The sequence below is a fragment of the Hyperolius riggenbachi genome, chromosome 1 (genome assembly GCF_040937935.1).
Source record: "Hyperolius riggenbachi isolate aHypRig1 chromosome 1, aHypRig1.pri, whole genome shotgun sequence".
Lineage (NCBI taxonomy): Eukaryota > Metazoa > Chordata > Amphibia > Anura > Hyperoliidae > Hyperolius > Hyperolius riggenbachi.
The window spans coordinates 215,593,073-215,615,850 of record NC_090646.1 but is presented as its reverse complement, the minus strand read 5'-3'; the positions used below and the strand labels follow the sequence as shown (position 1 = coordinate 215,615,850).

General features: G+C 44.0%; 1 protein-coding gene across 1 annotated transcript in view; it reads right to left on the bottom strand.

Annotated features, from left to right (window-relative positions):
• ANXA5 (annexin A5) overlaps nt 1-22,778 on the bottom strand; it is an 86,708-nt gene that overhangs the window by 692 nt on the left and 63,238 nt on the right. The window contains exons 7-12 of the mRNA XM_068270256.1: nt 20,832-20,911; nt 15,672-15,728; nt 15,429-15,522; nt 11,199-11,294; nt 6,774-6,832; nt 702-824 (exon numbers count right to left, since the gene is read on the bottom strand). Coding sequence (XP_068126357.1) covers nt 702-824; nt 6,774-6,832; nt 11,199-11,294; nt 15,429-15,522; nt 15,672-15,728; nt 20,832-20,911 — 509 coding nt within the window. The remainder of the gene's footprint in view (nt 1-701; nt 825-6,773; nt 6,833-11,198; nt 11,295-15,428; nt 15,523-15,671; nt 15,729-20,831; nt 20,912-22,778) is intronic.

Genomic DNA, 22,778 nt, shown 5'->3' with positions numbered 1-22,778 from the left:
TTGTATGCTTTTCAGTTTTATCAGTTTAGGTTGAGAAACTACAAGATCTTTCTAAAAGATGTGTTATTGGAGGGGTAACAAAAAGGTTTAGAATGAGTTTTCCCCCCAACTTGCAAGCTACTCCAGGCTTTTAATTTATAAAACACTAACATATTATGCGCTGTTGTAGAACAAACAGGGAATGCAGATAAGAGACTTGCATACATAACTACAAATTATGGCAGGGCAAGAAGGGGAACATATCAAGCTTACAATAAAGTGCTTGAATTAACTACATTACAGTCTAGGAGTTGGGAAAAGACAGTATACAATAGGCAGGGGAAATGACACACTGCGACAGGAGATGGGTAACCTTGAGTTAGTTGAGGTGTGTGAGGGTGCACAATTTAGATATGGCAGGATCAAGTCCAGAATGGTCCATGGGTCTGTGTATGTTCTGTGTTGGACTGGATAAGCTGGTGCCAGAGGACAACTCGGGTGAGAAGAGATAGTCAACATTGTCTATTACAGTACTAAAGTCACCAGGCATGTGGATATGAGAGTGTGTAGGTGAGACAAGAGGCAAAGTTTGACCATACATTGGCAGACAGGACCAGTGATTGCTATAAATCCACAACTATAAAAAGGGAACAATGTGAAAAATGTGATCAGATTTTGCCAACGTTTTGCTTTCTGCACATAGGCTAACAGTTTGTATTTACCTTTATTGCCTGAAGCAAGGACTTTCCATAATGTTTCCGATACTCTTTTCTAATATCAAGCATATCCACTTCACTCCTGGAAGCCATTACTCTTATCAAGGTGTCATCATCAGTGCCAGCTCCCTGTGTAGATATGGCATATAGAAAGATGAAAAGTCTGTCTTTAGCATACTACAAAGTCTTACAGAATACTACTAACAACCAGTCACAAAGCTGCATAAATATTAAAAGATCTAACAGAAAATTGAAGATTAAAATTGAGCAATAAAGTTGTGTAGGGCCCTGTAACACTTCTGCAGTTTCGGACTCCTGGCAGAAGTGAGGGTAGAATCTCTGCACTAATAGTTAGTGGAACCACTGCCTTCTCTGAATGAAGGCAAACATTGTTCACTCTTAATCCTGAAATGTGCACCTTCAGTAGATTTACTTAAAGGAATACTATCGATTAACATGTTTTTTTCAATTGAGATATGAATGGTTTGGAAAGCGCTGCCAAGTACTGGTGTATACATTGAATGCTTATCTCTGTTTACCAATATCCAATTCCTTTCACACTTCAGTGTCGCCAAAACTGACGCTGAGTGAACCATGAGGGAAGGGGGGATTCCCTCACAATGGGCTCTATTCACAAAGCATTATCGCATTTGGTAATGCTCAAAACAGCGGATTCTACCCACCACCTTCCCAAGTTACAATTCACTAAACCTGCTACCGCACACAAAATCAGTTTCCGACTAGTGAGGTAAATTACCGACTCTTGTGCTAATCACCTCAGGAAATGTAAAATTACAAAGATTCCCTCACTTCATTTACCGGCCAAAAGTGTTGGTAATTTTCTCCAGCTCACAGAAGCCGATAACCTGCTCTCCCCATGCGGTCTCTGTGCGGTAAAAGAGTTCCCCCTGGTGGCTGCAGTACATCTAAAGGGAAGACAGTCACACAAACCGCTCCCTGCCTGCTACCCTGAGGGCTTAGTGAATTGAGGCATGTTTGTTCGGTAAACTACCAAACTTCTGCCTCATGGGGGAATTTTTTTTTTTTTCAAATTCACAAAAAAAAAAAAAAAAAAAAAAAAAAAGTGTAAAATACTGCATGAGGTATTTTACCTCCAAATCTTTTTTTAACCGCACTGCTTATTGTGAATAGAGCCCAATAAATGCAAGGGCAACATACATTTGTAATAGTGTGTGAAACCATAACTTAAAACTGCTTCAATTACACTGTTCTTTAGCATGTCAAACTGCAGAAATTCATACCTTTGCAAATGACATTCCAAAACATCTAAAATCTACACACTATGAATTACAGCTTTTGCCTCTGATATTTAACATGAAAAGTAGAAAAATGTTTGCACAGCTACTTAGACATTATTTGTACATTGTCATTTCAGAACACCTAGTTTGACAGTGTTCCTAGAAAAAATAAAGGAATCCGAGGTTACAGACATAGGAAGGCTAACGTTTCCTTTCAAACAATGCACATTGCCTGGCTGTCGTGCTGATTCACTGCCTCTAATACTTTTAGCCATAGACCCTGAACAAGCTGGAAAAAACAAACAAAACAAACCCGACATTTTGCTGTATGCTGAGTGTATAATTCAGACATTACAGACCCGAATGATCAGCAGGACAGTCAGGCTACTGTTATCGTTTAAAAGGTCATAAATATGGAAGCCTCCATCTGTTTTCTTCTTTTCTATTTATATACACACACACACACACACCTTTAACTTATTGGAGGTTCTCTCCCTCTAAGTTCAGACATTTACAAGACCCCTGGATACAGGTAAAGCATTCTTTACATGTGTCCCCATTGCTCTTAAAGTATACATCAGGCCCCCCAAAAAATTAATGCATCTATATGTACCTGGGGCTTCTTCCAGCTCCTAGAAATCTGTGCCCCTTCGCTGCTCCCAGTCATCTGCTGTCCTCTCCATAGTGGGCATCGACCTGGCCAGGTTGGCAGCTTCTGCGTATGCACGGGTGCGCTCAAATGGCCGGGAACATCCAGAGCAGGCAGCACTGGTAGAAGCCACCGACCTGACCGATGGCTGGTATGGAGAGGAGTCAGAGGACAGCAGAAGACCGGGTGACAGTGGAACTGCAGTGAGGGACACAGACTTCTAAAGGTTGGAAGAATCCCCAGGTAAATAAAGATGCATTAATATTTTTGGCCTCATGTCCTTTAAAGTGGATCAGAGATAAAAAAAAATTTTACTCACTGCACAATTGTGTTCCTTTCATATAGTTTATAGAGCATTCCTCAAGCCAAATACTTTTTTTGTTTTGTTTTAATACTCTAATTCCCTATAAACTAAACAAGCCTCGCCTACAGCTCCTTTTGTGCCTTGGCACTGTAGCAAAGGTTTATGGGAGCTCAGTCTGGGCAGAAGGAGGAGGTGGTTACTAGCCATTGATTTCAGAGGCAGAGGGGAGGAGGAGAGGGCACGGAATTTACACACAGACAAGCTGATAGCATCTCCAGCCTTCGACAATGTAACAAACCAGTGGCGTCGCTAGGCTATTTGATCCGGGGCACCGCCCCCGAACCTGTTGCTATGGTGCCCAGATCAATAATGGCCCCGTGAGCTGCCCTCCCATCCAAGTCCTCAGATCACAGCGACTCTGCCCGCCTGCCCTTCTCCCCTTCCCCTCCACCCCCGCACATATACAAACAGCGGCTGCTTACCTCTGCCTCGATTCCAGCGTCGAGCCTGGAGACCAGCCACAGACCTCTCTGCATGGGGCCTTCAGTATAGGTAGGTATGGGGTCCTCAGTATAGGTAGGTAGGCATGGGGCTTTTAGTATAGGTAGGTAGAGGGGTAGCCTGCCTGCCCTCCTCCCCTCCCTGCTCATCCCCCTCCTCCTCTGCCCACTCGTGCCCCCTCCCCCCCCCCCCACATATACAAACAGCGGCTGATTACCTCTGCCTCAATTCCAGTGTGGAGTCTGGAGACCAGCCACAGACCTCTCTCCCTCCTGCGTTCCCCATAGTGACCGGCTTCTTCTAGAGACGCTGATCGCATCATTAGCGATCAGCGTCGGGGAAACAGCAGGAGGGAGAGAGAGGTCTGCGGCTGGTCTCCAGTCTCCACACTGGAATTGAGGCAAAGGTAATCAGCCGCTGTTAGTATATGTGCGGGGGGGGGGGCATGAGTGGGCAGAGGAGGAGGAGGGGGATGAGCAGGGAGGGGAGGAGGGCAGGCAGGCAACCCCTCTACCTACCTATACTAAAAGCCCCATGCCTACCTACCTACCTATACTGAGGACCCCATACCTACCTACCTATACTGAAGGCCCCATGCCTACCTACCCATCTATACTGAGGACCCCATACCCGTCTATCTATACTGAAGGCCCCTATACCTACCTATAGGCCTAAAGCACCCAAAAATTCCCCCAGCCCAGCAAAGCCCCCAGCATAACCGCCAGCCAAGTACAGCACACAAGCCAACCAAAAAGACAGAAGCCAGGTGAGGGGCATATTTATGTAAAATACTGCCTATAGAATTGATTTAAGTTACTCCACTGTTATGGTCATGTGCATTCGGCCCTACCCACTTTCAGCGGCATGACCACGCCTTTTTGCCGCGGCGCGCTGCACTGTCTACCCCTCTTGGTGCCCCGGATCTCCCAGGAACCTAGAAAAGCCCCTGTAACAAACTGAACATGGCTGCCCTCATGGTATCACAGGAATATATAATCATAAATTGTTGAAGCTGTTTGCAGCTAAATATGCTGTGTAAACGGTCTAAACTTTTAGATAAGATAGACAAGTTATTTGTTATAGTTAGATTTTAATCTCGGATCCGCTTTAAGGGTGTCAGACATACCCTCAACAAGGACCCAGACAGCAGTGAGACTTATTTGTCAACATGAATTAGAACATCGTGTTCTTATTGCTGTCTTATGTCCTTGCTGGGGGAAATTCCACTCCCTTCTGTCCATCTGAATGGTGTCACAGAAGACAGGAAGTGAGAAGATGAGCGAGGGAAAAAAAAAGAAAAAAAAAAAAAAGCTAATCTACTCAGATTTGTCAGAAACACCTCATCTACATTCTTGTTCAGGGTCTACGGCTAAAAAGTAGAAGAGGCTAAGGATCAGAAAGACAGCCAGACAATTTGTATTGTTTAAAATGAAGTCAAATAGGTTAGCCTTTATATCTCCGTTCAAGTGCGCTTTAAGCCTACAGTGTCTCTGGAATGGATGAAGCTTTACTGGAAATAAAAAGTCCCTTCAAGAGAACCCGAGGTGGGTTTGAAGAATATTATCTGCATACAGAGGCTGGATCTGCCTATACAGCCCAGCCTTTGTTGCTATCCCAAACCCCACTAAGGTCCCCCTGCACTCTGCAATCCCTCATAAATCACAGCCACGCTGCTGACAAACAGCTTGTCAGAGCTGGCTGTGTTTATCTCTATAGTGTCAGTCTGCTGCTCTCCCCGCCACCTGCAGAACTCCAGTCCCCGCCTGCATCCCTTCCCTCCCTGCTGATTGGAGGGAAGGGACGGGGGCAGGGACTGGAGCTATGCAGGAGGCGGGGGAGCAGCTGAGACTGACACTACAGATGTAAACAGAGACTCATAGCACTGCTGTGATTTATGAGGGATTGCAGAGTGCAGGGGGACCTTAGGGGGGTTTGGGATAGCAACAGAGGCTGGGCTGTATAGGCAGATCCAGCCTCTGTATGCAGATAACATTCTTTAAACACACCTCGGGTTCTCTTTCAGCTTCAGGCACACCCTTAGTATTTCCCTTCCACGCAACTGGGTATTGCAGTCCATACTGTGCAAAGCAAAACCACAGATTTACGGATAGATGTGCATTTCCAGCTCAGCCACCTCCATACTGAGGACACTAGATAGTCCAGGATCCTTATGGCCTTTATATCCATGAACTTGAAAAATGGAGTACTATATGCTTATTCTGTGCTTTGCTAAAGGTCTGCAGAACAGTATAAATGTTTGCTTCCAGTTATTAGCTGCACATCAAAAAAGGTTCTTTACAGATTTCTAGGTGATTTCCTGAACCCAAAGTGAAACAAACCATTACATTGGACTGCTGGCCAATATTGCTACAAAATAAAGTTGCAAGACATCGAACTTATTATCGGTTACAGTAGATTAATGACATGGGGCAGTGCACAAACATTATGTATATGGGAGAAGCATGGATTGACAGACAAACCACCAAGCTTCTGTTTAGTATTCTATTAAATATGAAACCACGCGCAAAAGAAAAAAAAAGCAGCAAGACTGCAAATACCATCAAAACGCATCTGTAAATTATTCCCATAGCAGTGATTAAAGGACTTACGAGGCGAAATTCCAAAAAAAAAAAAAAGTATATTACCTGCCTCATCTTTTAAAGGCACGGAGGACGCAGTCCGCGCCGATCCGCCGGGTCCCCCCGCTCATTAGCCCCCCGGGCCGGCTGCCGACCCCACGGCCCGGGTCGGCTCTCCTGCCTCTCGCAACATGGCCGCTTCCTCTGGCCGCGGCTGCGCAGCTCTAGGGCCAACCCCCCACGATCCACGCTACGTAGCGTGGATCAGGGGGGTTGGCCCTAGAGCTGCGCAGCCGCACTCACGGCCAGGCGGACTGCGCAGCCGCGGCCAGAGGAAGCGGCCATGTTGCGAGAGGCAGGAGAGCCCGACCTGGGCTGTGGGGTCGGCAGCCGGCCCCAGGGCGCTAATGAGCGGGGGGACCCGGCGGATCGGCACGGAGGGCGTGGACGGCGTCCTCCGTGCCTTTAAAGATGAGGCAGGTAATTTACTTTTTTTGTAATTTCGCCTCGTAAGTCCTTTAAGTATACCATACATATGAAACAGAAGTACATTTTGCTTATATACCGGTAGATGACTCATTGAGGACTAGGATATTGAGCACAGTTGCCAAGATAAATCCTTGGAGTTATAGCATGGTGCCTACAAAGATGTGATAGCAGATGGATAGCATATAAACATGGAAGATAATCAAATAAACACAAATACATCAGTCTTAAAAGTATTTATACTCTGCAGCCAGAAAAGCGCAAGCATGGGGGGGAAAAAAATAAATTATATCTGCTTACCTTCATTGCCTGATACAGGGTATAGGCAAAATATGAAGGGACACTGCGAACACACATAGCTTTAAAATCAAACAAAAAACGCAGAGTTAAATTGGGAAAGTAAAAAAATACATGCTTTGGAGTGGATTTCTAAAAGCTTTTGAAATGGTTTGATATGCTTAGGATACCTGGGAAATTGCAAAGTTATGAATATACAGTGATAAGAGAAAGCAAAGAAATTGATAAAAAAAAACCTGAGATAAGAGATAAAGGGGTATATCCAGAAAAGTAACGTAATGCAGGTTATCAAAGTAATGCATGCATTGCTTCCTATTTTACCTTGACCTGAACCCTTAAATAGAAAATTTCTTGCATCATACTTTATAACTCACACAAGGTATTAGACACTAACAACCAAGCGGTAGCTTGACATGAGAAGTGAATTAGCAAAATGGGCTGTTCAGGGTATCAATGTGAGGATAATCATCAGCGAGAACTAGAAATTCCTTATACCGGTAAGTACTATGATCCTCAACCAAACCCTCTAAACATCACTGTTCAATTACACGCCAACCATGCATGCTGTTTTAATAAACATAGAATAGAACAATAAAATCCAACTTCAGGCAAACCCAATTTGTCCTAGGCCATTTTTGCCAGAGCTGGTCGATTAGGTACAAATAGATTCTACCTTGCATGCAGATTGGAATACAAAATTGTATTTAGCTTGGAAATGGGCAATCAAAAGCACTTCCTGCCAATTTTGGCTGGCCCAATTCTACATACAACTAAAGGTGCATGCAAATCAGATTTGGATCTTATTGACAACCTCTACTTTTTACTAAACTACTTACTTCCAACCAAAGCTACGCATTGAGGAAAGACTATATTCACTAAATAGCAGTACTTTTACTATTTGTGCATGATACAAGTAATGAGTGTGTTGCGTATAAAATGCCAGTGGCGCTGTGTGCATAACGCACTTTTAACACTGCTAAAATAGCCATGTGCACAATAATTGTATTGCGGTTTAGTAAAGTTGTTATGGTTCTGTAACGTTTCTCTCTGAATTTGTTTTCGTATCAAGGAAGAAACTACACAGACTGGAATGGTTAATTATCTTTCCCAGAAATTGCTCCTAGAATGTGGCAAGGACATTACATTTTTAACACAGACAGACCGTTACAGGAATGGTTTGGTCTATAAACCCCCATGGAAAGTGTGTCAAGGTTATGCACATTAATACAAGGTTACAATGTAAAATGAAGGGGACTAAGCTTTACAGTTCTTGTGAACACCCAAAAGAAGCCAGAGTTACCATATGCTTTGCCTTCTAAAAACAAAAAGGTATTTGCAAATATTCAGCTTCACATCTGTAATAAATTACCATAAAGAATATTCACTTATTGACCTGAAGCTTTATGGGACTTTCATCCTGTTGACATAAAGATGAATCTGTTTAAAGGGAAACCGAGGTGAGGAATATGGAGGCTGCCATACTTATTTCCTTGTAAACAATGCCAGTTGCCTGGCAGCCCTGTTGATCTTTTGGCATAAGTAGTGTCCAAGTCAAAACCCTGGAACAAGCATAAGGCTAATCCAGTAAAACCTGAGTCAGTTGAGTTAGAGTACCTGATCTTCTGCGTGCTTGTTCAGGGTCTATGGCTTAAAGTACTAGAGACACAGGATCAGGAGGACTGCCAGGCAACTGGTATTGTTTAAAAGGATATAAATATGGAAGCCCCCATATACCTAGATAGTTAAGTCATATTTTAAATAGAGGATAGTTTGGGGGTAAACTAGTTGGCCTAGTATGTTTTTTGGATGTAGGAGAATATCAAGTGTCTGAAGATAGTAACTCCATGCAGATTTTGCCCTGGCCAATTTTTAAACCTAGGACTCCGCACTATAATACAATAGTGCTATCCAGTATGTCTATATTCCCCTCATATCTATCTGCTCATCCAGGTCATCAATTCTGACCCTCTACTACCCTGCCCCCCTCATTTTACTTTTCTTCTCTTGTCTCACACTACAAACACACTGTGCTCATCTCTAAAATGGGTTATCAAACTATTGTACCATCTCACTATGTCAGCCCTTCAATGCCATGATATACTCAGTCCAGTCCTATCCTAACAGGTGGTAACATACAGGATTTGCATATCCCATAAGGTTTGTGAAAAACTATTCTGAAATGAAGACGTCTTCCTTAATAATCTGATCCTGCAACGTGACTGACATGTTGGAATAGTGTGGGTGCGGTTTTTATTTGAGGTGCAGTGTGGCGACATGCTGTCTAGCATACAATGCTGGATCAGCCACAAGGCAAAGCTAGGCAGCTGCCTAGGGTCTGGAGAGAGAGTCTAGGGGCCTGGTGGATGTAAGCCCCCACCAAATCTAACTAAATGGCCAGGTGACCATAAGTAAACAAACATTTAGTTTCACGCATATACATGACAGACTAAATTGAATTTAGCAGGACCATGTACGGCAACAGAAATGCGCAGCCCACATAAGAATTCTATATAACTTCACAGTTTTCTGCAGCATACAATTGTGCAGTATTCCTGTTGGGCCATAAACCAGTGTGGTTTCTTGGCAGTTTGCTTTGGGGGGCACAGCAGAGCGCGGGGGAGGGGGTCTGGGGGAATAGAATATAGCAACAGAGGCTGGGCATTATATGCAGAACCAGCCTCTGTATGCAATTAGGATTTGTAAAACCCACCTCAGGTTCTCACTCATTGCACCACTTTTATCACCTGAAAAATTTGAAGTACCACCAGTGTGCCAGCACAATAGATCTGACCAGATCAGGCTCAGCTGCTTCCAGAGGAGCCCGAGCGGAGAGCCGCTACCGCGCATACACTCACACCAACAAGGGGATCTTCGAGGGGTTCCAGCACTGGATCCCCTCTACTGAGGAGGGGGGGGAAGCCTTTTTAGGAAGAGGTTTCCTCCTCCCGGGGGCACTTTTTTCTTACAGGTACACTTTAAGGGGGGGGGGGCATATGGTAGGGGAATAGCAGGAGGCATTGGTGGGGAGGCAGAGGAGCAAGTGAGAGGTAGCCAAACTTTGTGGAGGCATGACAGGACCAGGACAAGCGGCAGGTGGGCAATAAAGTAGCAGACAAACTTGGAATGTACCACCTGGCCAACAGCAAAGTACCACTGGTGGTACGCGTACCACAGGTTGAAAAGCCCTGCTCTAAGCATTCAACAGGCAAAACAAAGTTTTATAGATGAGATGAATAATGAAAGAAAACTGACAACAGAGTAGATTCACAAAACTGTAAGCTCCCAGCGACAACAGCGGGAGCGAGGACGCACATGGCCAGGGCCGTGCAGACAGTGGCCCGCGACATTAAAGTCGCGAAAACCGGACAAGAGCCATGGCAGGGGACCGGAGGAACTTTATTTCCCGGTGCTGGCACAGGATGTATGCGGAGGACCAGTGGTCCCCATGTATGACTTTTTTGCGGGGAGGGGGGGGACGGGGGACTTAGAGTTCTTTAATAGAATGGCAATGATGCACATGTCTATGTAATAACAGTTGCCACCAATTTAAGCGTAGCAAATCCACATAAGGGACAAAAGTGGTTTGTTATTGTAGTTTCTTGCTGGGTAACAGACCTTAAAGAGACTCCGTAACAAAAATTGCATCCTGTTTTTTTATCATCCTACAAGTTCCAAAAGCTATTCTAATGTGTTCTGGCTTACTGCAGCACTTTCTGCTATCACAGTCTCTGTAATAAATCAATGTATCTTTCCCTTGTCAGACTTGTTAGCCTGTGTCTGGAAGGCTGCCAAGTTCTTCAGTGTTGTGGTTCTGCTATGAACTCCCCCTTCCAGGCCCCTCTATGCACACTGCCTGTGTATTATTTAGATTAGGGCAGCTTCTCTCTTCTCTCTTATCTTTTACAAGCTGGATAAATCGTCCTCTGAGCTGGCTGGGCATTCACATACTTAGGAATTACAGACAAGGGCAAAGCTGTTTGCAGGAAGAAAAGAGCAGACTGAAACTTCAGTGCATGAGAGATGCAAAGGGAAAGAAACACACAAATGATCTCTTGAGATTCAAAAGGAAGGGTGTATACAGCCTGCTTGTGTATGAATGTATTTTCTATGTGTGGACATACTGTACATCAACCTACTTCCTGTTTTGGTGGCCATTTTGTTTGTTTATAAACAAACTTTTTAAAACAGTTTTTAACCACTTTTAATGCGGCGGGGAGCGGCGAAATTGTGACAGAGGGTAATAGGAGATGTCCCCTAACGCACTGGTATGTTTACTTTTGTGCGATTTTAACAATACAGATTCTCTTTAAACTAAGTGGCAATAGTTTTCTTTGTAACATGCAGAAAAAGATCTCAAAGCAAAAAAATAAAAAAATAAAATCATCAATTTTATGTGAAGTAAAGCGATGAAGTGGATCGGATTCTTACCAATGGCATGCAGCAACTTTTCTAGATGACCCGAGGTCTCCCGGTCAATGGTTTCCTCAATCTGATACCCAGAGATTGTCATGTATTTATCAAATACTGCAAGACAAAGAAAAAAAACTGGTAATACTTAAATACATGGAATAATATCTCCACACGCAGCACCAAGGAGATCATCTAGTCCTTTATAAAAGAGGTACCCGGTACCACAAATATACCCTATGCAATAAGCACACATTCTCAGGCTGCAGGATGACTGTAAGAGGTCTCCTTAGAAATCGTTTGTAGAGGAATTCCATTACAGTTCTATTTAAAGAAATGCTGGCTTAAAAAAAAAAAAAAAAAAAAAGTGGATTTTTATTTTCCACTGAGGAAAATGTCAAAAAGCTGAAAGTGGAACACTCATCCTGAAGATATTTTAATCCTTCCCATTTGTGAGGCTAACAATTCTCATGCAGTAGATTACATCTCTTCATTACAAAGTGGCTTCTAACCTGTAACAATATTAGTAATTCGGTAGGACTACTGTGTACAGCAACCAGCAAACAATATCAGCAGAAGACAGAATGAGGGTATCGTTTTCTGAAGTCTTGATGGAAAAAATTCTTTCCACTGCTTACTGTGGGTGGACAGTGAATCATAGGGAGAGTTCCTACACTGAATGACTCAAGTTTTATATTTATATAACAGTTAATGCTAACAAATTATAGTTTTTACTTCCTGCCAAGAAAAAAGTCCTTCAGGAAGATCTTGGCTGGGCCTATCCCATCTAGAGTTTACATACGTGGCAGAACTTAAATGTCTTTATAGCTAACCAGGCATCTGTGTCTAAAGTGCAGAGATCAAATAGAGGGACAAAAGGTCTTATACTTGTACCTTGTGATATAGATATGTCGAAAGGATTAAAAACACCCCAAAGTTTCCAGTTTGTTTTTTTCGAAATTCAAGCAGCTAAAGCTATTCAGTAGACTTTAAAAAATAAAAATCTGTACAAAGGTGAGTGGTGACTGGTGAACTACCAGGGAAGAAGAAAAATAAAATTAAGGCTAGCCAAAAACTGTGCATAAAAGTAGTGTTGGAACGCACTGTGGTTCCATACCCTCACGAGCATTATTTGAACAGTACCGTAGTAGAACAGTAAAGTAGTGTGTTACTATAAAAATGGAGAGAAAAAAGACAATTAATGGAAGAATGAGATTGCCATAACACTAAAAGCCCATACATATGGTGTACAAATGTTTGTACAGACACGTGTCGCGTGAAAGCTCATGCGACAGTTCGCACATGTGTATACGCTAAGTGACAGAGTCTGCAGACAAGGTCTTGTCTGAGTGATTCAACTGGTAAATCTCTTGCGAGTTTTGTCTCACGAACAGTCGTTTAGTCTGTTGGTGTCCACTGTCCTGTCGTGTATGAAAGTCTACAGACGGCAGAGTCTCTGCCATAGTAGTACTACTATATGTAGTCTGTGGCAGACCGCTTCAGTCATGTCTTCACTCTGTTGCGTGTGTACAACTGTCGCAAACTCAAATTTGTCACTGCCATAATTATGCTGTTGTCTCATCTGTCGCTGCCTCACAACTACAGACAAATGTATGCTGTGTGTATGGGCCTTAAGCCCTCTTTCAGAAGGAGGCTGAACTGCGTGCTTGCTGAGCACTTCAGTCTCATCTGCCACCCACCAGTGTAATGCAGTAAGTGCAATGTAGATGCAGCGGTAGTAAAACCATGCGTGTCAAGTGCTGACACGCTGTGGTGTTACAGGGTGTCTGATGAGCGCGACATGTCGTGCGAGCACTGCTGTGGCTCAGATCTGACTCCAAGGGGGCCGCTTATCTAGCACGGGTACCGAGCAATAACCAGCATCCGGCCAGTGCACAAGAGCAGCTGATGTCAGTTGCCCGTGTGAAAGGGGCCTTTAAAAAAATGTAGGTCTTTCCTACAGAGAAATTGCAAAGAAAGGCAGAGTGTCAGTGAGTACAGTTTTCTTTACTACATCAGTGCAGCTTTCCTACCCGCACTAAATTTGGGATAGGTATTTAATAAAAAAATTTATTTGGGCTGATAATGCTTACTGCGCTGTTTGTCAGTTGCAGGCTGATGTATAGACAGATACCATATACCTTGTGATAAGGTTTAGGTCCCATTTTTCTATTTCCAACTTTCTATCGACCTTTGACGCCGCCCGGTCCACTATCAGCAGCCACCGAGTCCCGTGTGGTTTTAATGGTTTTGTCAATTATTAGAATGTTCACAATTATCGAGTCACTGTCACTTTAATTTTGTTGACACATCCTGATCGCTAGAGGGTCGGACTGGTATGGTAACGTCAGAATGTTTTTTTTTTTTAATGCACTGTTAAGACTACCTTCAATTTAGACCAAGAGATGTGTTAAATGCATCTCTATTGCTCTATTTTTTTATTACCCCTTTTGCAATATTTGATTGATTGTGACCCATGGTTTAATTTTACGCCTGGGGTTATGGGTATTTTAGTCCCAAATAACGCGTCTCTATAGACGCATTTACAGAGCTTATGACGTCTGATGCTGTCCCTCCCAGCCGTACCCGAAGCTCCAATAACGAAGTGCGTGGCATTCCCGGAAGAGGCAGGGCTTGTCTCCGTCTTAGCCCGGAATTTGCCGCCCACTCGACATAAGTGGAACGCAGCGTGACCAAGTGTCTCCGTGACATGAAACGGCCGTCGCTCTGCCCCGCCATTGCCCGCCACCCACCTCCTCCACCACCGCCGCCACACAGGCCGGTATGTTATTGTAGGACTGTAACTATGGATCCGATGTGATGGATTGAGTCACTGCTGAAACAAACACGAGCAACTGAGGACGGAGGGTGCACGTATTTCTCTCTTTCTATTACAAAGATTATGAAACTTCTTTCCCTATAGCTTGACGGAGCACATGTCCCTAAGTGATTGACAGCAAGGATCTGGCTGAAGGTGGTGAGAGAGAGTTTTGCTTTTTATTCCCTTCTACTGTACATTTGAATTGAATTATATGGAGTGTCGCACTGCTTCTTCCTCTTGTAAAACAGTTTTCTTTATCCTCAAAGGGCAATCAGAAAATGGGGAATCTCAGAACACACAAAGCCACAACAGCATTGAATAATGAGCAGGGGCGTAACTAGAAATCCCCGGGCCCTCCTGGGAAAGAAGAAAAAAAAAATCCCCGGGGGTGGGGCCATCTACTTATCAGTGGCTGGCAGCAGGACACATCTCCTTCCACCACAGAGGTCCATCTGTAACTGCTTCATGCCACTTCCTGTTTAAACAGGAAGTAGCATCAGAGACACTTAGAGGAAGCTTCGGCATGGGAACGCAGGGAGGTACGTTATCCTGCCGCTGCCACTGATGATTGCAGGAGGGGAGCACGCTGAGGGGAGAGCCCGAGGTGGGGGGCTTTTCCCCCTCCCCGCCGATGTAGGTGGCCAGCTCTCTCCTCATGCTGCAACCCCTCCTGCCCTTCAAAACGGGTCTGAGCATGAGTACCCCCCCCCCCCCCCCGCGGGAGCAGGGACTGCATCCCCTATTGTTACGCCCCTGATAATGAGTCAACAGCTTACATAATAGGTGGCTCAAGGCTCCACTGCTTCTAGCACAGAAAGCATGAAACCACAAGGCATATCACAACATTCTGCAGAAAGATGCAGAACTTTCTGGTATGCACCTAGTTGGCCGGGGCTCCATTTTACAGCAAGAGAATAACCCAAAGCATAATTCCATGCAATGCTAGAACTACGTTAGAAAAACAAGGATAAGAAACTTGTAAACATGAAGAGTTGTCCTCTTAATATCTGGATGGTAATACAGAATACCAGTAAGAAGTCTGAGTATTCATCAATTACCATCAGTGTACTGACTAGGAAAACACCCAGTCACAATTGCTAGAAGTTATCCAACTCCTATTCCCTTTTTCATGTCTATAGATTTAGGAGAAGTTAAATGCTATGTTACAGAATGGAATGCCTGCTACACCCCCTCACCTCCAAGGCTCAGACCTTTGTGGGAAGAGGTGCAGTGGACCTCCCTAAAAACAAAGTTAAGGTTATGCAAATTTTATTTATAGTACAAATGGAATGCATCAGGAAATCTGCAGTCGTGAATTGCTACTTAGTCTACAGAAGCAAGAAATCATACAAAGACAATATAAATGAGAATTGCCAGGAACTTTCTATATTCATGAGTCCAAGGAAGGACCACTTATCAAGAATCCATACCTTTCCTCAAGTGGGCAATGCTGCGAGTTCCCAAAATAGTAATGAACTTTTCCTCATCTGTACCCCACTTCATCTCTCCAGCTTTAAATAAATCCTAGGATAATCAAAAAGGATCATCATAAAAATGTATGCCACAAAGGAACAATTTGCACAGCATTCAAAACCATCTCTTAAAACCATGAATAAACACGTGCATGCAAATTCCCTAAGCTGCTCTTGCTTGATGAAAGGAAACACACTGACCTGAGCATCCTGCTCAACCAGAGAGTCGTTCACTTTAGAGTCAGGATCCCTGTTGGCCTGAGAAAACAAGTAATTGTGTGTGAGTATATGGGAAGCTTTCTTGTGCAAAGCATAAATCACCACCATATAAAAAATCATGAGATCATATAGGCCAAAAAAAAAAAAAAAATTAGTACAAATTGTCACATTTTGGAAGGCTTCCAAACAAGGCTAGACTGTCACATGCCCATAGCACAGGCGGTAAGGAAACGCTCCGCTCTTCCTTGCAGAGCTGGAATGTAAGCATACCCATATTCATAATGTCATATTTTACGTCTGCTAGCCATTTTGTTAAGCTAGTGGATCAGTTATAAAAAAGTTTCACAAAGTATAACACTGGTCAAAAAGTAAATTCAGAAGCAAGTGATTAAAAAAATAAAAAATCCTGAATGTGCTTGGGCAGGTCCCCAATCTATTGAAATGTGATCATTTTTATTATAGTTATTACATACCCCATTCTGATTGAGATTATTTTTTCATTTTTTTTTCTTCCTCCTAATCAGTTTTCAGCCATTAGTTTGACAAATAAAATGTTCTACTGAAGATAAAACCCACCCATTTTGTCAATTTGTTCCAATTACTACAACATTTAAAATATGTCGCGAGCACAATGTATGGCAAAAATATTTTAATTTGAAATGAGGTATTTTTCCCATTTTGAGGTTCTGTAAGCTATATCAATAATTCCATTTGCAACCCCTTGCAAAAGTAACAGTAATATAACCTCATGATATGCATATCGGAGGAAAAAAATACAAAAACAAAACTGATACACACTTTTTGGCCACTAGATGTCCCTACAATTTATTCCAGTGTACAGTGAACAGCCAGCACACCAGGAACTAATGTGTGTATGTGTTTAATTTCACTTTGTCAATGACCAACAGCATCTCATTGATGTTGGTGATCGCTGTTTACAGGCACTTTGATCCTGAATAGGAACACCTATTCGCATTCAGCGATCGTGTACCGATGGGAAACCAGATGGGAGCGCGCACTTGAGACGCATATCTACGCCCCTAAGCCATACATAAAGTTCTCAGGGGCGTAGATAAGCATGGCAGAGGTAAGGAAGTTGTTAAATTATCCCACATATAAGAAGAGGCACAGTTGGCAGCCAGCAAGTAACTACACAAGGAATGGGACAGTTTTAAGGCTGCCGGAACTAAATACATGCCTTGAATGCAAAACCGATGCAAATCATGTGCTAATTCTACAAAAAAAAAAAAATTAAAATTTTTTCTTCTTTTTTAAACCATTTCCGCCTGCCCTGACGTGAAGCTCATGTCCGGGCGGCTGCTCTGCTGCAGTGCTGTGCTTCGGCGTGCTCGCGCCCCCGTGGTGTCCCCTGGTAGCCCTGGGATACATGCTACCATAATTAACCACTTGAGGACCGTGGGCTTTACCCCCCTTAAGGACCGGCCACTTTTTTTCCATTCAGACCACTGCAGCTTTCACGGTTTATTGCTCGCTCATACAACCTACCACCTAAATGAATTTTGGCTCCTTTTCTTGTCACTAATAAAGCTTTCTTTTGGTGCTATTCGATTGCTCCTGCGATTTTTACTTATTAATTATATTCATCAAAAAAAAAAAGGACATGAATTTAGGCAAAAAAAAATGATTTTTTTTTACTTTCTGTGCTGACATTTTTCAAATAAAGTAAAATTTCTGTATACATGCAGCGCGAAAAATGTGGACAAACATGTTTTTGATTAAAAAAAAACACCCATTCAATGTATATTTATTGGTTTGGGTAAAAGTTTTAGCGTTTACAAACTATGGTGCAAAAAGTGAATTTTCCCATTTTCAAGCATCTATGACTTTTCTGACCACCTGACATGTTTCATGAGGGGCTAGAATTCCAGGATAGTATAAATACCCCCCAAATGACCCCATTTTGGAAAGAAGACATCCCAAAGTATTCACTGAGAGGCATAGTGAGTTCATAGAAGATATTAATTTTTGTCACAAGTAAGCGGAAAATGACACTGTGCCCCTCTCTGAATACCTTGAAGTGTCTACTTTCCAAAATGGGTCATTTGTGGGGTGTGTTTACTGTCCTCGCATTTTGGGGGGTGATAATTAGTAAGCACCCCTGTAAAGCCTAAAGGTGCTCATTGGACTTTGGGCCCCTTAGCGCAGTTAGGCTGCAAAAAAGTGCCACACATGTGGTATTGCCGTACTCAGGAGAAGTAGTATAATGTGTTTTGGGGTGTATTTTTACACAGACCGATGCTGGGTGGGAGAAATATCTCTAAATGACAATTGTTTAAAAAATTTTTTTTACACACAATTGTCCATTTACAGAGATCTTTCTCCCACTCAGCATGGGTATGTGTAAAAATACACCCCAAAACACATTATACTACTTCTCCTGAGTACGGCGATACCACATGTGTGGCACTTTTTTGCACCCTAACTGCGCTAAGGGGCCCAAAGTCCAATGAGTACCTTTAGGATTTCACAGGTCATTTTGAGAAATTTTGTTTCAAGACTACTCCTCACGGTTTAGGGCCCCTAAAATGCCAGGACAGTATAGGAACCCCACAAATGACCCCATTTTAGAAAGTAGAAACCCCAAGGTATTCCGTTAGTAGTACTGTGAGTTCATAGAAGATTTTATTTTTTGTTAGCGGAAAATGACACTGAAAAAAAAAATAATAAAAATCAATTTCCGCTAACTTGTGACAAAAAATAAAAATCTTCTATGAACTCACCGTACTCCTAACAGAATACCTTGGGGTGTCTTTCTAAAATGGAGTCATTTGTGGGGTTCCTATACTGTCCTGGCATTTTAGGGGGCCTAAACCGTGAGGAGTAGTCTTGAAACAAAATTTCTCAAAATGACCTGTGAAATCCTAAAGGTACTCATTGGACTTTGGGCCCCTTAGCGCAGGTTAGGGGCTGATTGATGGGTGGCAGTGACAGGGGGTGATTGATGGGTGATTGACAGGTGATCAGGGGGGATAGATGCATACAGTACACGGGGGGGGGTCTGGGGAGAATCTGAGGGGTGGGGGGGTGATAAAAAAATATAGCGTTGACAGATAGTGACAGGAAGTGATTGATGGGTGATTAGGGGTGTTATTGGGTGCAAACAGGGGTCTGGGGGGTGGGCAGGGGGGGAGAAATCAGTGTGCTTGGGTGCGACATAGGGTGGCTGCAGCCTGCCCTGGTGGTCCCTCGGACATTGGGACCACCAGGGCAGGAGGCAGCCTGTATAATACACTTTGTAAACATTACAAAGTGTATTATACACTTTGTATGCGGCGATCGTCGGGTTAACATCCCGCCGGCGCTTCCGTATGGCCGGCGGGATGTTGCGGCGGGTGAGCGGAGACAGGCGTCGGCGGAGGATCGCGTCACGGATGACGCGATCGCTCCGCCCATGCCCCTACAAGGACCACTGCCATTTGTCAATACGGCGGTCCTTGCGGGGAAGTGGTTAAAATCCATGAGATACTTTTCAAGCTATAATGGCCGAAAACAGAAATAATGAATTTTTTCCTTTTGTTCTTATTGATCCTGTTAAAATGCATTTATAAAAAAATAATTCTTAGCAAAATGTACCACCCAAAGAAAGCCTAATTAGTGGCGGAAAAAACAAGATACAGATCAATAAATTGTGATATGTAGCGATAAAGTTATTAGCAAATGAATGGGAGGTGAAAATTGCTCTGATGCATAAGGTGAAAAAGCCCAGCGGGCTGAAATGGTTAATGTGAATTTGAAGCAGTGAATGCAGCTGGCCACTAGTACACTTACATTGAACTTGCACAGTGGGAAACATGGCAGCGCTTTCAGACAAAACTTCTACCTGAGTGATTTATCTGAATTGATGTGCGGACCCAAACAACTGGACTGCATTACACACCTACCACTCACTACAGGCAAAGGGGGGTGTGTTAGCTTCAGTGATAATATGTGCACAGATTATTACCCAATTACCTGTAGTGAGTGCTAGGTGTGTGATGTAGTCCAGTTGTTGGGGTCCGCACATCAATGCAGATAAATCACTCAGGTATAAGTTTTGTCTCAAAGCGCTGCCATGGTTCCCACTCTGCATAGACTATAGATGCATAATTCTTGGCATTTTGTAAGGCGACACCAAAACGCTGAGAGTAGTGTGAATGCAGTGTATGTATGTTGCGAAGCAGATGTATAAATGCTGATATAAGAGAAGGAATTTTTTTAATCCTTTCTAACCAGTACGAAATACAGTACAACATAATACGCAAATAATTTACAATTTTACCTCCAGCGGTCCTCAATATTGTTTTTAGCATTACAGCCCTGGGTGGGGGGGGTGGCCCCATCTGTAGAGGTAGCAGCAGGACATCAAGTAGCAGCGGCTATCAGCTGCCCTTACTATTTTGTGAATCCAGGCCTGTCTAGTATACATAGTGCTTAATACCCATCACCAAGATGAGACGCTGTAGTGATCATGGGTGTGCGCACATAGGGGCAAAAAAAAAAATTGGCAGAGAACCCACCCACCCGTCAGTATTCTTCACTCCCTCCCGGGCCATCCCGGACTCCCCGCTGCATCCCAGCAGCAAGCATCAGGCCTTCGAATCAGCCAGCGACCAGAGAGTGCGGGCACTAGGACCTTGAGGACACCACACTGATAGGCGGAACTGACATCACTTCTGCATATGCAATGTGGTGTCCACGGGTGTGCCATGCGCCTGCTCTCATTGGTCGCCGGCTGATTCTGAGGGCTGATGCTGGCTGCTGGGATGCAGCGGGGATGGCCGGTGGGGGAGTAGGAAGACCATTAACAGTGAGTGGGGTCCCTGTCACTATGGGGGGGGGGGGGGGGAGAGAACCTGTCACTTGCTGAACCTACATGGGAACATGCCCTACCCTTCACAAAAAAACCCTGTACATTTAGATGAAGGCACACTAAATACTAGGGGGGGGGGGGGGCGGTTATGTCTTTGATAGCAATCATGTGAGTAGGGTTCCTCACTGGATACAGTGACAGAAGAGAGCAGAAATCTCCCTAATAGGTGCACAGGTTCCTCAAGATTCTGAAGATTTCAGCCCTGGACAACATTAAGAAAACAGACATTTAAATGAAAATTCTAAATAATTTTACAATAAAGCTCCACTTACTTGAACAAGGACTACCAACATCCGCTGGAAATATCCACAAGTATCAGAAGTGATGGAGTCTTCCAGCTCACATCCATATTCTAGAATGAAACAGCATTTTGATTACCATTACAGTATACACTATATATTTATGTGTAAGAGTACTTAAAGCCAGACATGCAAGTATCTACATATACCCTATCCAAGAAGGGCGGGTCCTAGACTTTTTGCTACCCGAGGCAAACTTTTGAGGATGCCCCCCGATTTGGAATGATCGCACAGCACCCGTCAATTTACTCATTTAATGTTCTCACATGACATGCTGCAGCTCAATGCAATAGCACACTTGCTGGCTACAAGTCTAACAAACTGCTCAACCTCAGCCACTCCATTCCTCAGGACAGCAGTGCCACCTCCCTGCTGCTATGCAAGTCAAATGAAACACTGCTCTTCTGCCTCCCCCATCCTCACTGTCATACTTCTCACACAACACCACAAGCTGCTTTTCCCCAATGATGAACTTCACCTCACTCTTCTCTTGCTTCTCCTACTCCGACTGCATGCTGTAAGTGTAAACAGTACAAACATGCCGCCCCTTTATCTATGCGACTGAAGCAAATGTTTCACCTTGCTTCATGAGTGAACCGGCCCTGACCCCAAGATAGTCACCAGGGAAGCACATGGCTGTACCTGGTCATTCACACTGACCTAATATATGTAGCTGCTTCTCAGAACCCTAAAATACAGCCACTCAAACCAAGCGCCCTAGCAACAATCACATTACAGTTTTTACAGTTTCCTGCTCTAAGTTCCAAAAACCACTGGGCTATGTGTTTAGGTCATAATACCTTATGCATATGGTTATGGATTACCGAAAGATTTTTACATTTTTTTGGGGGGGGGGGGGGGAGGGGGGGTCAGAAAGAGGAAAATAGACATAGCAGATAGATCAAGAAAGGAGGGGGGCGGTGAGTGAGTGGAAAGCAACAACTGCCATTATCTACTGTATAAACACTGAACCAGCCACCCACAGCAACCCGGCATCTCACTAAATGCTTTTAAAAGGAATCTGAGGTGTGAGAGCTGTGTAAGCTGCCATATTTATATCCTTTATAATAAATAAAAAACAAAACAAAAAAAGTTGCCAGGTAGAGATGGCCCGAACAGTTTTCCGGAAAACTGGAACCGGCGAACTTCCGTGGCTTTTTCGGAAGTTCGGTCCGCCCCTATACTACATCATTAGGGTCAACTTTGACCCTCTGGCTACAATGTGCCCGCTGACTAAGATGTAATCAGGCTACACTCCCTCCTGGAGCCACTCCCCCCCCCCCCCCCCCCCCTTATAAAAGGCAGGCAGCGTCAGGCATTTCACTCACTCGTGCAGTAATTAGAGAAGGGAGAGCTGCTGCAGAGAGATATAGGGAAAGCTTAATTAGGCTCTTGGTAGGCTTGTTAGCTTGCTCCTTGCTGATTCTTGTTGCTAAAAAAAAAAAAAAAAAAAAAAAAAAAAGTCAACAGCTCTTTTGAGAGCTAATCTTGAGAATATAGATATAGATCATGGGCGTACCAATAGGGGATGCAGCCCATGCGCCCGCGGGGGGCCCGCTCGTGGCAGTTTTGGGAGGCTGGAAGTGTCTCAGCATGAGGGGAAGCTATGGTCACACTCGGCGCGGGGGGGGTGAACCTTCCCCCTCCCCACTGAGTGTGGCCATAGCTTTCCCCTCATGCTGCGACCCCTCCAGCCCCCCAAAACTGCCACGAGCAGGCCCCAGGGGGAGGGGGGCCAACTCACAATTTCTGCAGGGGGGCCCGGGGGCTCTTAGTTACGCCCCGGATAGATTTTTTTTGTGTCAGTCGCAGCTGGCCTTTGGCCCCTTAATACCTACTGTGCCACTGCCAGGCCCAGCACATTCAGTGACAGTGACAGTGACAGTGACTGTGTGAGTGAGTGAGTGAGTGAGTGAGTGA